The sequence below is a fragment of the Oncorhynchus keta genome, chromosome 35 (assembly GCF_023373465.1).
Source record: "Oncorhynchus keta strain PuntledgeMale-10-30-2019 chromosome 35, Oket_V2, whole genome shotgun sequence".
NCBI lineage: Eukaryota > Metazoa > Chordata > Actinopteri > Salmoniformes > Salmonidae > Oncorhynchus > Oncorhynchus keta.
Genome location: NC_068455.1, coordinates 68151788 through 68167455, shown reverse-complemented (window position 1 = coordinate 68167455; position 15668 = coordinate 68151788). Strand labels below are relative to the sequence as shown.

The following is a 15668-nucleotide window of genomic DNA, read 5'->3' as shown; positions in this document are numbered from 1 at the left end:
TTCAGGATGACCAATTATTCACTGATTCTGAATAAGCAATCAAAAATCTGACAGAAAATTTGCAATACGAAAACTTTTAAAGCCCAGTAAGAGGTTTTAGTGTAATAGGCCAATACGAAAAATAGTTCCAAACCTCTCTGCCAATAACAGCTAGTTTTCAGTTTTCCTCTCCCCACTCAGACCACAGTCAGTCCTAGCAACATTTTAGCTTGAGAAATCGCTTTTTGCTAAGAAGCTATTTTTGATTGTTGATGACAATTTTAATTGAAATAATCACAGTAAGGTACTTAATTGTTACCCATAAATGATTTGATTTTGAGATCAAATCAGCTGCATTAGACCTTTAAAAACAACCAAATAGGTGCCATCATGGCAATAAAAAATGTAAAGTACATTCTAAATGTTTGAAATGTATTATTTTTGATTAATTATTTATGTAATTCATGATGTAACATATTTGTATATTAATTTCACAAAATATTATAGGTATTCTATGTACTTTTACAATATATTTGCATTGTGTTTCTTGAATAAACTTTTTTTTTCATCCATTAGATGGCATCAGTGTTTATTATTAATATTTTAAATGGATGATGTCATAGTCAACTCTTCCATACAAGCTACTTCGGTCAGCCCTCCTTTCAGCCTAGTATTGGCTTCCCCAATCTGTGAGTTAAAGTGGCAATGGTTCATACATTTTTGGGAATTTTAATAACCTTTTAAGCCTAGGCCTACTTTTTCGAAAATTCTGTTAAAAATCGCGCAACATTTCAACGTCCAGCTACTCATGCCAGGAATATAGTATATGCATATGATTAGTATGTGTGCATAGAAAACACTGAAGTTTATAAAACTGGTTGAATCACGGCTGTGACTATAACAGAACGTGTGTTTCGTGGAAAAACCCAAGGAAAACTGATCACCAAAAATAAAAAAAATCAATGCGCCAGTTCCCTGTATTGTCTATGGCAAGGCAAAATAGATGGCTCCCAGTTTACAAGTCCTACAGCTTCCACACGATGTCGCCAGTCTTGGCAAATGCCTTGAGTTTGTTCCTTGGTGAAATGAAGAAGAGGCACCCCATGTTATCCGGTCCACGACAGGATGTTTTTGAGGAGACATTTTCGACCATCATTTGAAGACGTGGAGCTATTGAATACACATCGCCCTGTGATCAATTTGATAGATTATTAACGTTTACTAATACCTAAAGTAGGATTACAAAAGTAGTTTGAAGTGTTTTGTCAAAGTTTATAGGCAACTTTTTTAATTTAAAAAAATGACGTTGCGTTTTGAAACTGTGTTTTTTCCTGGATGACACAATCTTCATAAATGGACATTTTGGGTATACATGGACCGATTGAATCGAAAAAAAGGACCCAATAGTGATGTTTATGGGACATATAGGAGTGCCAACGAAGAAGCTCGTCAAAGGTAATGAATGTTTTATATTTTATTTCTGTGTTTTGTGTAGCGCCGGCTATGCTAATTATTTTGTTTACGTCCCCTTCAGGTATTTCGGGGTGTTGCATGCCATCAGATAATAGCTTCTCATACTTTCGCCGAAAAGCATTTTAAAAATCTGACTTGTTGGCTAGATTCACAACGAGTGTAGCTTTAATTGAGTACCTTGCATGTGTGTTTTAATGAAAGTTTGAGTTTTAACGAGTGCTATTAGCATTTGGCGTGGCGCATTTGCATTTCCTGATGGCTAGATGGGACGCCTGCGTGTCGGGTGGCCCTAAGAGGTTTTAAATGAACTATTTATACCTATTTATTTTGAAAGAACATGACTCATTAAAACTTCTTATGGCTGCAATCCCATTAAAACCTCTTAAGCCCACCCGACACGCATGCGTCCCATCTAGCCATCAGGAAATGCAAATGCGCCACGCCAAATGCCAAATGCACAAAAATGTGTGTCTTTTCCTAGGAATTAAGCTGCATAAAAATGTTAAGTCTCACAAAAACTTACGAAATCTGCTGAAATAGTTGTTTTGTCAGACAGACAGACAGTAGTGAGGCCATTGTGTCCCTTCACCAAAGAAACAGAAGCAGGTTGCCACAGAGATCAATAGACACAGGAAGAGACATCACCACAAGATGTTACGTGAAACATAGAATGAGGCCATTGTCAGTAAGCTAGGACCCACTTCCTCGTGAAAACACACAAGTGGGCGGGCTTTTCACGTACCTCAGCCACACTGAGAAATGGGCATGGAAGATAACTCATGCAAACCCTTCTGCAGGCATGCAACACCTATATGAAAATACACACACTGTTCTGATACCATCAGTCTGATCAGCACAGTAACAGACCCCAAACACACCCACTCCTGATGGTCTAACTCTCCAGCTGAGTGAAGGGGTATTTTCAGAGAACGACTATAGAGTGTGACTTCCTTTCCAACTAACATACAGAGTTTATTTTCTAGAACAGCAGCCCTCATCAAAGGAAGTCTCTTTCTCTCTTCTCTACTCTTCTCAGTGTGTGTTTGTGGGTCGAGCTAGCTACCAGTCAGTCACAGAGAGATAGTGAGGACGTACAGCCAGAGGAAACAGGCACATAACTCCTAACAGAGATGTCTGGTGGTCCCCTCTCCTCCTTCTCCAAACAGGGAATACTCCTACTCTCTATCCTCCACTATGGTTAGTATTGTATGGAATCTTTACTTTCTGTTTCTCATGTTTTGTATCTATTAAATGTGCTTGCTTGTATGTTAAATGTAATAATACAGTTAGCTTTCGCTAACTTCCTTGTTAGTTTTTTGCAGTTTCTCCTAAGGTATATTGATACAATTAGTTTTTAATGAAACACATTCACATATATTTGATGCGAGTGTCATTGGTGTAGTTGGGTCAGCAGCTTTTTGTAATGCTTCCAGAAGCAAGATATCTTATGACCCTGTACCATATGATTGTAAACTTCCCCCTGCAGGCCAATTAAAACTTCTGCATATTATTGATAACCTATAATACAGTATATGGTTGTAGACTGCCATGTAACAATCACCGTTTCCCATGTGTGTATATACAGTGCATTCGGTATTCAGACCCCTTGACTTTTCCACATTTTGTTACATTACAGCCTTGTTACCTTGTTGAACAAAAAGAAAATGTGAAACAGTTGGGAAATGTTGTAGTAAACTTACGGATCTGCTGTTTAGGGAGCGTGTATATGAAAAAGTAATTTCAAGGGTAGGTATGCCTGAGTAAGAGCTGTGAACACTACGAGCGACAAGACACCTCAAGAGAGATACACCACAGAACATTCTAAAGAAGAAATAAATAAAACATGGATTTGTTAAGTACTGACACGACCGTGACGACCTTAACATCGGAAGTAGGACCACGGCTAAACATAGAGAAAGGGATGAGTATAAATCAGCAATATATGAAGCGCCAGAAAATGTGTATAGAACCCAAATTCCTCCCGTAACTGTACTGAAAGATCAAGTGTTGATGTCTAATGGACAACTATGGGGGTATATGCTTGATTACCCTGCCTGTAGAGTGAAACTCTATACTTAAACATTTATTATTTTATTTTACCCTGTTTTCTCCCCAATTTCGTGGTATCCAATTGTTTTAGTAGCTACTATCTTGTCTCATCACTACAACTCCCGTACGGGCTCGGGAGAGACGAAGGTTGAAAGTCATGCGTCCTCCGATACACAACCCAACCAAGCCGCACTGCTTCTTAACACAGTGCGCATCCAACCCAGAAACCAGACGCACCAATGTGTCGGGGGAAACACCATGCACCTGGCAACCTTGGTTAGCGCGCACTGCGCCCAGCCCGCCACAGGAGTCGCTGGTGCGCGATGAGACAAGGATTTGTATACCGGCCAACCCCTCCCTAACCCGGACGACGCTAGGCCAATTGTGCGTCGCCCCACGGACCTCCCTGTCGCGGCCGGATAGAAAACACTCTGAAGTTTCCAAAACTTATATATATATATAAATATTGTCTGTGAGTATAACAGAACTGATATTGCAGGCGAAAGAAAGCCTGAGGAAAATCCAATCAGGAAGTGCCTCTTATTTTGAAACCTCTCTGTTCCTATGCATGCCTATCCTCCATTTAAAGGGATATCAACCAGATTCCTTTTTCTATGGCTTCCCTAAGGTGTCAACAGTCTTTTAATCATAGATTCAGGCTTTTATTTTGAAAAATGAGCGTGAAAGATCACATTGCGTAAGTGGATAGGTGGGGGAGAGTGAGTTTTGCGCTACAGAGTAAAGCGGCCATTGCTTCTCCCGGTGTTATTGAAAAACCTACACACCCGGTTGATATATTATCGAATATATATTTTTAAAACAACCTGAGGATTGACATGTTTCTGTGGACATTATGGATATTATTTGGAATATACGTCTGCGTTGTCGTGACCGCTCTTTCCTGTGGATTTCTGAATATAACGCGACAAACAAAATAATTGGGTATCAAAATAATCTTTATGGAACAAAAGGAACATTTGTTGTGTAACTGGGAGTGTCGTGAGTGAATACATCCGAAGATCATCAAAGGTAAACAATTAATTTGATTGCTTTTCTGATTTTCGTGACCGAGCTACTTAATGCTCAGTGTACATAATGTTTATGTGTGGCGGGTGTTGTTGAAAGAGAGGTTAGCTCGTTCATTTGGTTAATTAAGGAGATCAGTTCTGGGGGTACCTGTGATAATGTGTGATTATGTGTAGGAGTTATAGCAGTTGGGTATGTATGTGTCGAGGTTGGGCCCCTCTTGTTAATTAGGTTAATTAAGGGGATAAGTTCTGTGGGTACCTGTGATAATGTGTCATCATTTGCATGATTTAAAATAGGAGGTGAGTGTTGTTGTGTGGGGTGTGGTGTTGAAGCAGGGGTGAGCTCATTCATTTGGTTAATTAAAGAGATCAGTTCTGGTGGTATTCTAGAAGTATCCATGTTACATGCATTTTTGAATCAGATTGGTGCTTATCAAGCGTGGCATGGTTTTCTTCAAGAAGAATAGATCTTGGCTGTACTGCCGTCTTAGTAAAGCAACCATACGTGTGTGTAGCTGGACTTATCTGGCTTTTAGAGCCCTGTAAAAGGCTGTGAGAAACCTATCTTGAAGATCTATATCGTGATCCATGTTCTCACTGATGCTATCTTCAAAAAGTATAGGCTCTACCTCAGAATTGAATGTATCAAGCTGATTAGACACATCATACAACACATCATCCTCATCATAGCTCAACACTTCATCATCAAAAATACAAATGAGAAGACAATCATATTGAAAGCAATGTGAGAATTGCGTTGTGGAAAGCTTTTATACTGAACAAAAATAAAAGCGCAACATGTAAAGTGTTGGTCCTGAAATAAAAGATTCCAGAAATGTTCCATGTGAACAAAAAGTTTATTTCTCTCAAATTATGTACACAAATTTGTTTACATCCCTGTTAGTGAGCATTTCTCCTTTGCCTAGATAATCTATCCACTTGACAGATGTGGCAAATAAAGAAGCTGATTAAACAGCATGATCATTACACAGGTGCATCTTATGCTGGGGACAATACAAGGCCACTCTAAAATGTGCAGTTCTGTCGCACATCACAATACCACAGATGACTTAAGTTTTGAGGGAGGGTGCAATTGGCATGCTGACTGCAGGAATGTTCACCAGAGTTGTTGCCAGAAACGGTAATGTTCATTTCTGTACCATAAACCACCTCCAACATCGTTTTAGATCATTTGTCAGTAAGACCAAATGGCCTCACAACCGCAGCCCAAGACCTCCACATCCGGTCCTGAGGAGTATTTCTCCCTGTAATAAAATATATTTAAATGGACTGTTTTCCTTAAATGAACTGTAACTCAGTAAAAACATGTATTTCTAGATTAACACTTATTAAGATGATCCCTATCTGAATAAACAGGAACAAACTCTGCGCCCGGTGAACCTCTTCTTCTCTCTTTAGGGACCTGGGCTGATGTCCCTCCAATAGACCAGTATGGCTTGAAGGGAGGTTCGGTATGTGTGGCTGTTGCAGAACCCCCTGATCAACTCAAAGGAATTACATGGAAGTTCCAAAAGGATGTAATATTGGATGATAAAGACATATCTCCTAAATACAAGGAGAAGGTAGATTATAACCCAGTGAACCACACTCTGTGCATTAAGAATCTGACGGACACAGACAGTGGAATTTACATTGCAAATGCAAAGAAAATAGATTGGACAGATTCAACGTCTTCATACAGACTTAAGGTGTTGGGTGAGTTGTGTGATTTGTTGTGTTTTGGTAGCCTGCTATGTGTTTCTGCTTTGCTTAAAATAGCGAATCTCCTTTAAAGTGTCTTCACCAGTCATACATGTCAAATGTATCTTTCTGAACTGTGTTGGTTGTTGTAGAAGCTGTTCCCATTCCAGCCATGCAGGTGACATACTACAACTCAAGTACAGGACTTTGTAACATCACAGTGAATTGTTCAGGCTGGATGTTTTCTGTCTGTGATGGAGGTCAGTGCCCACTGTACCAGGATTCTCTGTCAGTCTCTGAGGTCAACATCACTGTTTCCAGTGGTAATGGATTCATCCAGTGTATCGTCAACAATCATGTCAGTGCAGAGGCCAAATCACAACGAATGAAGGACACATGTAAGTCTAACTTCCACTTTCTGTGATTTCTTCTAGCATTGTAAAAAAAATCAACAAAGTTGTAATATCATTGCAGTTATATTCTTCTTCAGCAAAAAATGTTGATAATGCTTTTTTTTGTATATGTGTGTGTGTGTGTGTGTGTGTGTGTGTGTGTGTGTGTGTGTGTGTGTGTGTGTGTGTGTGTGTGTGTGTGTGTGTGTGTGTGTGTGTGTGTGTGTGTGTGTGTGTGTCATCTCAGGTATTACTGAGAAGAAGGGGATCGCTGCAGCATCACTAGTTGGCATCATTGTGGGCATTGTTACTGGTGGATTATTCTTAGTTGGTGTAGGATGCATCATATCAACCAGAAGATGGCGATCCCCCAAAGAAAAACTGCCACTGAAGGTTCCCTCTACATCATTAATCTATGTGTAAACAACTGTAGAGTCTATTGATGCACCATTGAGTAAATATATGTAAAATAATAACATCCAGGTACAAATCTGTCAGGTTAAGCTAGAGATACAGTGGGGAGAACAAGTATTTGATACACTGCCGATTTTGCAGGTTTTCCTACTTACAAATCATGTAGAGGTCTATAATTTTTATCATAGGTACACTTTAAAACTGTGAGAGACGGAATCTAAAACAAAAATCCAGAAAATAACATTGTATGATTTTTAAGTAATTAATTTGCATTTTATTGCATGACATAAGTATTTGATATATCAGAAAAGCAGAACTTAATATTTGGTACAGAAACCTTTGTTTGCAATTACATTGAATTGATCATACGTTTCCTGTAGTTCTTGATCAGGTTTGCATACACTGCAGCAGGGATTTTGGCCCACTCTTCCATACAGACCTTCTCCAGATCCTTCAGGTTTCGGGGCTGTCGCTGGGCAATACGGACTTTCAGCTCCCTCCAAAGATTTTCTATTGGGTTCAGGTCTGGAGATTGGCGATGCCACTCCAGGACCTTGAGATGCTTCTTACGGAGCCACTCCTTAGTTGCCCTGGCTGTGTGTTTCGGGTCGATGTCATGCTGGAAGACCCAGCCACGACCCATCTTTAATGCTCTTACTGAGGGAAGGAGGTTGTTGGCCAAGATCTCGCGATACATGGCCCCATCCATCCTCCCCTCAATACGGTGCAGTCATCCTGTCCCCTTTGCCGAAAAGCATCCCCAAAGAATGATGTTTCCACCTCCATGCTCTACGGTTGGGATGGTGTTCTTGGGGTTGTACTCATCCTTCTTCTTCCTCCAAACACGGCGAGTGGAGTTTAGACCAAAAAGCTCTATTTTTGTCTCATCAGACCACATGACCTTCTCCCATTCCTCCTCTGGATCATCCAGATGGTCATTGGCAAACTTCAGATGGGCCTGGACATGTGCTGGTTAGAGCAGGGGGACCTTGCGTGCGCTGCAGGATTTTAGTCCATGACGGCGTAGTGTGTTACTAATGGTTTTCTTTGAGACTTTGGTCCCAGCTCTCTTTAGGTCATTGACCAGGTCCTGCCGTGTAGTTCTGGGCTGATCCCTCACCTTCCTCATGATCATTGATGCCCCACGAGGTGAGATCTTGCATGGAGCCCCAGACCGAGGGTGATTGACCGTCATCTTGAACTTCTTCCATTTTCTAATAATTGCGCCAACAGTTTTTGCCTTCTCACCAAGCTGCTTGCCTATTGTCCTGTATCCCATCTGTTAGGAATTTTATGAATAATGACTAAACAATATCTACATTTTAAATAGAACTATAACTAATTAAAACTGTACTCTGTTTTATTATATCTGATTAATAATATTAATTCATAAGGAAGGGATTGTGGAGCATGAAACAGGGGGTAATTAAATTAAATAAATACCATTCCAGCTAGGTTGGGGAGGACTAGATTGTGGGTTTTAAGTAAGCAGAAAGAATCGTTAACCTATGGTTGAACCGACTCAACTTAGCTCTGGGATGTTTAGATAAGGCAGTGAGTGTTTTCCTAGGTTTTCCATTATCTGCAGCTGTCTTCTGAATAGTGGTAGATGAAGGTGAGATTTCAGAAGTTAATCTTGAAAAGTGTGTGTCTGGAGTGAGCGAGCGAGGGGGTTGGAATAAACATTTTAACCTGTTCTGCCCTTGTCGATAGGAGGAAGGACATTTTATAACCTATGGCGTCATATTTTGTATATAAACTGTTGTTCGTGGTTTCATGGCAGTGCGCTCTGAGAATAAATACTAAAATCTCATTTCGATAAGACTGGTGTAACGTCGTTTGTCTGTTGAATGAAGAGAGTCAGACCGAAATGCAGCGTGTAGGTTACTCATGACTTTAATTAAAGTATCGCGGTACATGAAATAACTGAAGTACGAAAACAACAAACGAAACGTGAAACTAATTACAGCCTATCTGGTGACTACTACACAGAGACAGGAACAAACACCCACAAAATACAACGTGAACTCAGGCTACCTAAATACGGTTCCCAATCCGAGACAACGAGAATCACCTGACTCCAATTGAGAATCGCTTCAGGCAGCCAAGCCTAACTAGACACACCCCTAATCATACACAATCCCAATTAATACAAACCCCAATACGAAACACAACATAAACCCATGTCACACCCTGGCATACCCAAACATATACCAAAAACACAAAATACAATGACAAAGGCGTGACAGAACCCCCCCCTAAGGTGCAGACTCCCGGACGCACCTCAAGAACATAGGGAGGGTCCGGGTGGGCGTCTGTCCATGGTGGCGGTTCTGGCTCGGGACGTGGACCCCACTCCATTAATGTCCTTGTTCCTCCCCTTCGCGTCCTGGGATAATCCACTTTCTCCGCCGACCATGGCCTAATAGTCCTCACCCAGATCCCCACATAACTGAGGAGCAGCTCGTGACAGAGGGGCAGCTCGGGACAGAGGGGCATCTCAGGACAGAGGGGCATCTCAGGACAGAGGGGCATCTCAGGACAGAGGGGCATCTCAGGACAGAGGGGCACCTCGGGACAGAGGGGCACCTCGGGACAGAGGGGCAGCTCGGGACAGAGGGGCAGCTCGGGACAGAGGGGCATCTCAGGACAGAGGGGCAGCCCAGGACAGAGGGGCAGCCCGGGACAGAAGCAGTCTGGTACTGAGGGGAAGCCCGGTACAGAGGGGAAGCCCGGTACTGAGGGGAAGCCCGGTACTGAGAGGAAGCCCAGTACTGAGAGGAAGCTCAGGCAGGTAGTAGGCTCCGGTAAATCCTGGCTGGCTGGTGGAACTGGATGATTCAGGTTGTCTGGCCGATCTGGCGGATCCTGGCAGACTGGCGACGCTGGGCCGACTGGCGGCGCTGGGCCGACTGGGAGCACTAGCAGCGCTGGGCCGACTGGGAGCACTGGCAGCGCTGGGCCGACTGGGAGCACTGGCGGCGCTGGGCAGACTGGAGACTCCGGCAGAGCTGGGCAGACTGGGTGCACTGGCGGAGCTGGGCAGACTGGGAGCACTGGGCAGACTGGGAGTACTGGCGGCGCTGGACAGACAGGAGACTCCGGCAGGGCAGGAGAGGAGAAAGGCTCTGGCTGCGCTAAACAGGCGGGAGACTCCGGCAGCGCAGGAGAGGAGAAAAGCTCTGGCTGCGCTAAACAGGCGAGGCGCACTGGAGGCCTGGTGCGTGGTGCTGGAACTGGTGGTACTGGCGCGAGGACACGCACAGGAAGCCTGGTGCGGGGAGCTGCTACCGGAGGACTGGTGTGTAGAGGTGGCTCTGGATAGACCGGACCGTGCAGGCACACTGGAGCTCTTGAGCACCGAGCCTGCCCAAGCTTACCTGGCTCTATGCCCACTCTAGCCCGGCCAATAGGAAGAGCTGGTATGTGCCGCACCGGGCTATACTCCCGCACTGAAAACACTGTGTGCTCCATAGCATAACACGGTGCCTGCCCGGTCTCTCTAGCCCAACGGTGAGCACAGGGAGTATGCGCAGGTCTCCTACCTGGCATAACTATTCTCCCTTCTAGCCCCCCAATATTTTTTTTGGGCTGCTTTTCCGGTTTCCTTGCCAACCGTGTTCCCTCGTATAGTCGGCTCCTATCTCCGGCTGCCTCTGCTCTCCTTAGTGCCTCCACCTGTTCCCATGCGAGGCGATCTCTTCCGGCCAATATCTCCTCCCAAGTGTAACAACCTTTACCATCCAACACGTCTTCCCATGTCCATTCTCCAAATAATTCATCCTCCCTTTGCTGCTCCAGCTGTCGCTGCCTGTTTAAACCAGCGCCTCTCCGTTTTTTCCGGCGTGTCTTTTTCTTTGACTCGATTCGCCTGTAGCCCTCTTCGCACTGCTGAAGCGAATCCCAGGCGGGCTCCTGCACTCGCTCTGGGTCGGCCGCCCACCTGTCGATTTCTTCCCACGTCGTATAATCCATGCTTCTGCTGTCCATAACGTTGTCCTTTAGCTCCTGCCAGTTCACACGCTGCTTGGTCTGTGAGTGGTGGGTGTTTCTGTAACGTTGTTCGTCTGTTGAATGAAGAGAGTCAGACCAAAATGCAGCGTGTAGGTTACTCATGACTTTAATGAAAGTATCGCGGTACATGAAATAACTGAAGTACGAAAACAACAAACGAAACGTGAAACTAATTACAGCCTATCTGGTGACTACTACACAGAGACAGGAACAAACACCCACAAAATACAACGCAAACTCAGGCTACCTAAATACGGTTCCCAATCCGAGACAACGAGAATCACCTGACTCCAATTGAGAATCGCTTCAGGCAGCCAAGCCTAACTAGACACACCCCTAATCATACACAATCCCAATTAATACAAACCCCAATATGAAACACAACATATAAACCCATGTCACACCCTGGCCTACCCAAACATATACCAAAAACACAAAATACAATGACCAAGGCGTGACAACTGGTCTCTGTCTATTTTATGCAAATCAGAATCTTAAAAATTCTCATAAAAAAGTGAATTCAATTAATGAAAACATATGGGAATTATGAAACTACATTAACACCATCCCAGCCTTGTACAATTTTAGCCCTGATGTCCTTACACAGCTCTCTGGTCTTGGCCATTGTGGAGAGGTTGGAGTCTGTTTGATTGAGTGTGTGGACAGGTGTCTCTTATACAGGTAACAAGTTCAAACAGATGCAGTTAATACAGGTAATGAGTGGAGAACAGGAGGGATTCTTAAAGAAAAACTAACAGGTCTGTGAGAGCCATAATTCTTACTGGTTGGTAGGTGATCAAATACTTATTTCATGCAATAAAATGCAAATTAATTATTTAAAAATCATACAATGTGATTTTCTGGATTTTTGCTTTAGATTCCGTCTCTCACAGTTGAAGTGTACCTATGATTAAAAACAGACCTCTACATGCTTTGTAAGTAGGAAAACCTGCAAAATCGTCAGTGTTTCAAATACTTGTTCTCCCTACTGTATCTGTTTTTTTTGCATGGGCCGCAATAGGCGGATGCAGTAGATTGAGATGCAGCCCATGCTACAGCGATGTTCGTCAGAACACGAGACATCCATGAAATCCGTTTTCTCAGGAAAACATCTGTAGCGTCTGAATAGTTTGGGCTACAAACTAATGTGACCCCACAGTGGAAAGGGGATTTTGCTCTATGACCTGTTTGAAGGTAACCGGTACTGGTTAAAAAAAATGATGGAAGTATGGAGGTATAGTTAAATATGTGGGGGGGGTAAAAGCTCAAATATTTCCTGAGATTTCTTGTATCTCCTAGATATAGGACAGACTCTTCAAAACCGTACTCCTTATTTTTAACTGTCACATTTATGAATGTGTTATCAATGCATTTCTATGGGATTTGGGACTAAAGGCCAACATTAATATTTTATCAAAACATTTACAAATGTAATATCAAATATCTAAATGATGCATTGTATGACCGTGTTAAAGCAATTCCCCCACCGTACAATGTCTTAGAGTCTAGAAAATTTTAAACAATGATAATTTGCATGTTATGATTACTCATCTCCTAACAGGCCGTTGTTCCAGAAGTTGACAACCCAGTGAGCGCTATACCAGGAAGACCAGAATCACAGAACACCCCTGGATCTGAGGTGACATCTATCTACATTACTGCAGGGAGACCAGGAGCAGTACCAGCATCAACAGAAGGAGAAGAGGGGCATCCAGGGGACAAGGAGTACACTTCACCAGAAGAGAGGATAGAACCACAGTCCCGCCCACAGGCAGAGACATTCTACAGCACCCTACAGCTACCAGCTGCAGCACAGCGCCACCCAGTGGGCAAAGGAAATAATCTAAAGAAACCAGACACGGTGTACTGCACAATAGGATATTACCCCTCCATCCTTCTCAGAGACCCACGGATGTTGCTTTGATTAAGATTGACCCATAGACTCCGGTACCGAATGCAAACACAGGGGAAATTATGAAGGAGAGAATCATGATAATGGGTTTTTAACATTTCTGTCTAATTTCATCCATATTTAAAGTGGCAATCTGCAATTCCTACGTACTTTTAATTGAATTGTATATAACTATTAATCCATGCAGAATACAACATATGCTTGTTTAATTCCATGGTTTGTTAAAACTGTATTTGTAAAACAATTGGTGGAAGGGTACCCGCGTTGTTATTATTTAGACTGCAGATTTCCCCTTCAGCGATAGACAGTATGTAAAACAGTCTTGTTTTCTGTAAACGAAAATGGAAACATGCAGATGAATACAGTAGCGCTATACATGCTTTAAAAAGTGTTTATACACAAAGCAGTGGTTTGAAAATGGGAAGCCCATCCATTCAATCAATCAATCAAATCGACCAATCAATAAATATATACATAAACCAATCATTCAATGAATAAATAAACCAAGCAACAACCTACCGACTATGTAATAATGTTGTTGTTTTTCATACATACTGTATGTCTAATTATTTTATACGATGTGAAATCATATTTACAAATATAACTATAAAAGGTATCTGTCACATCCAGCTGGTTATGTGGAGGAACTACAGATATGTCAGTCAATTCTGACTAAAAGCATTTGTCCTGTGGATAAAAGCTCACATATCGGAGTGGCTGCAGTTCTGGATTTTCTGTAAACCCGATAATCGTTTTTTTAAATGTATTTAGATGCTGCCTACTTCGCTGGCTACAGAGCTGCTGCTCAGCTCTCCACTGCCATAAGCCTATATCATCACATACAACGCAGATTGTTTTTGCTCCAATGCAATGTGCGTCCTGCTTGTGTAATACCCATGAAGACTCGAGTCTGTAATCGCTGCCAAAGGTGTTTCAACAAAGAACTGAGTAAAGGGTCTGAATACTTAAGTAAATTTAATATTTTTCAAAAAAATCTAAAAACCTGTTTTTTATTTGCCATTATGGGGTATTGTGTGTAGATTGATCAGGGGGGGGGGAGATTGAATCCATTTTAGAATAAGGCTGTAACACATCAAAATGTGGAAAAAGTAAAGGGGTCTGAACACTTTCCCAAAGCGCTGTATATGGGTGACTCAAAAGAAAAACACAATTGATGAAGGTGAGAGATGAGTAGTAATACTACAGTCCCTTAATTGTTTTTGTGTCACTCATCTTTACAGGGATCAGGGAACGACAGACTGTATCTCTCACACTTCTAAAATGAACATTTTGTGGTTTCTACTCATCCTCACAGTAACATATATACATTTATTTTAAGAGATTGAACGGGATCTTAAGGACAAAAAATGTCTAACTTATTGTGTGAATTAGATGCGTATCACATCAATTGGATTGGTAACCAATCTTATGAATAGAGAAACATTTACAGATTCAGGGACCAGTTTTAGATCGTGAGCACTACTTTAAAAAAATGCTGGCTGATATTATAGAAAACGGAGAGATTTACAAAATGGTGCACCTGTATTTTCCAAAGGGATTAAGCATTAAGGACAGAAGAAAAAGGTAAAATAATAATTGTTAAAGTAAATTGTAAATGAACACGTTTTAGCCTGGTTTGTTTTTGGTGTTTTTCCCTCACTGAAAAAAACAGATGCAACCTTTTCCTCTATTTAAATACCTGGGCTGATGTCCCTCCAAAAGTCCAGTATGGGTTGAAGGGAGGTTCAGTGTGTCTGACTGTAGCAGAACAACCTGAGGAACTTAAAGGACTTAGCTGGAAGGTCAATAGTACTGTAATAGTTGATGATAAAGAGATCTCTCCTAAATACAAGGAGAAGGTGGATTATAACCCAGTGAACCACACTCTGTGCATGAAGAATCTGACAGACACAGACAGTGGAATTTACATTGCAAATACAAAGAAAAACGATTGGACAGATTCAACGTCTTCATACAGACTTAAGGTGTTGGGTGAGTTGTGTGATTTGTTGTGTTTTGGTAGCCTGCTATGTGTTTCTGCTTTGCTTAAAATAGCGAATCTCCTTTAAAGTGTCTTCACCAGTCATACATGTCAAATGTATCTTTCTGAACTGTGTTGGTTGTTGTAGAAGCTGTTCCCATTCCAGCCATGCAGGTGACATACTACAACTCAAGTACAGGACTTTGTAACATCACAGTGAATTGTTCAGGCTGGATGTTTTCTGTCTGTGATGGAGGTCAGTGCCCACTGTACCAGGATTCTCTGTCAGTCTCTGAGGTCAACATCACTGTTTCCAGTGGTAATGGATTCATCCAGTGTATCGTCAACAATCATGTCAGTGCAGAGACCAAATCACAAGGCATGGAGGACATATGTAAGTCTAATTTACTAGTTTCTACATTCTCTGTATACCTTCTATCCTTCTATCATTATACAAATCTATTTATATATAAACAAAGGTTTTAACGTCATAGTTATTATTATTGTTCTCCAGCAAAATGTTGATTAGCAGTGTGTGTGTGTGTGCGCCTATGTGTGTGTGTGAATTTATGCCTTAGAAACATCCTTACTTGATGCTCTCATTAAGAGTTGTATTGTCCATCCAGACCCACAATCCCTATTGCTTCTCATCTGTCAGTCCAATCCAGGGGCTGTGTTCATAAGGATCAATTCCCAGTGTTACAACTCTCTGTTTTATAAATTCC

General features: G+C 42.1%; 1 protein-coding gene across 2 annotated transcripts; it reads left to right on the top strand.

The window, feature by feature from the left end:
- Positions 1–1111: 1111 nt before the first annotated feature.
- On the top strand, positions 1112–14005 carry LOC118376130 (uncharacterized). 2 transcript variants are annotated; one of them, XM_052497431.1, is made up of 6 exons: positions 1112–1434; positions 2489–2649; positions 5949–6245; positions 6383–6628; positions 6870–7015; positions 12612–14003. In XM_052497431.1, exons 2-6 carry the CDS (start codon positions 2583–2585, stop codon positions 12972–12974), a joined length of 1119 nt encoding a protein of 372 aa, XP_052353391.1. In that variant the 5' UTR covers positions 1112–1434; positions 2489–2582; the 3' UTR covers positions 12975–14003. The 2 variants fall into 2 exon arrangements, with proteins under 2 accessions (XP_052353391.1, XP_052353392.1); XM_052497432.1 differs by lacking the exon at positions 2489–2649 and having other exon boundaries at positions 12612–14005.
- Positions 14006–15668: the final 1663 nt, after the last annotated feature.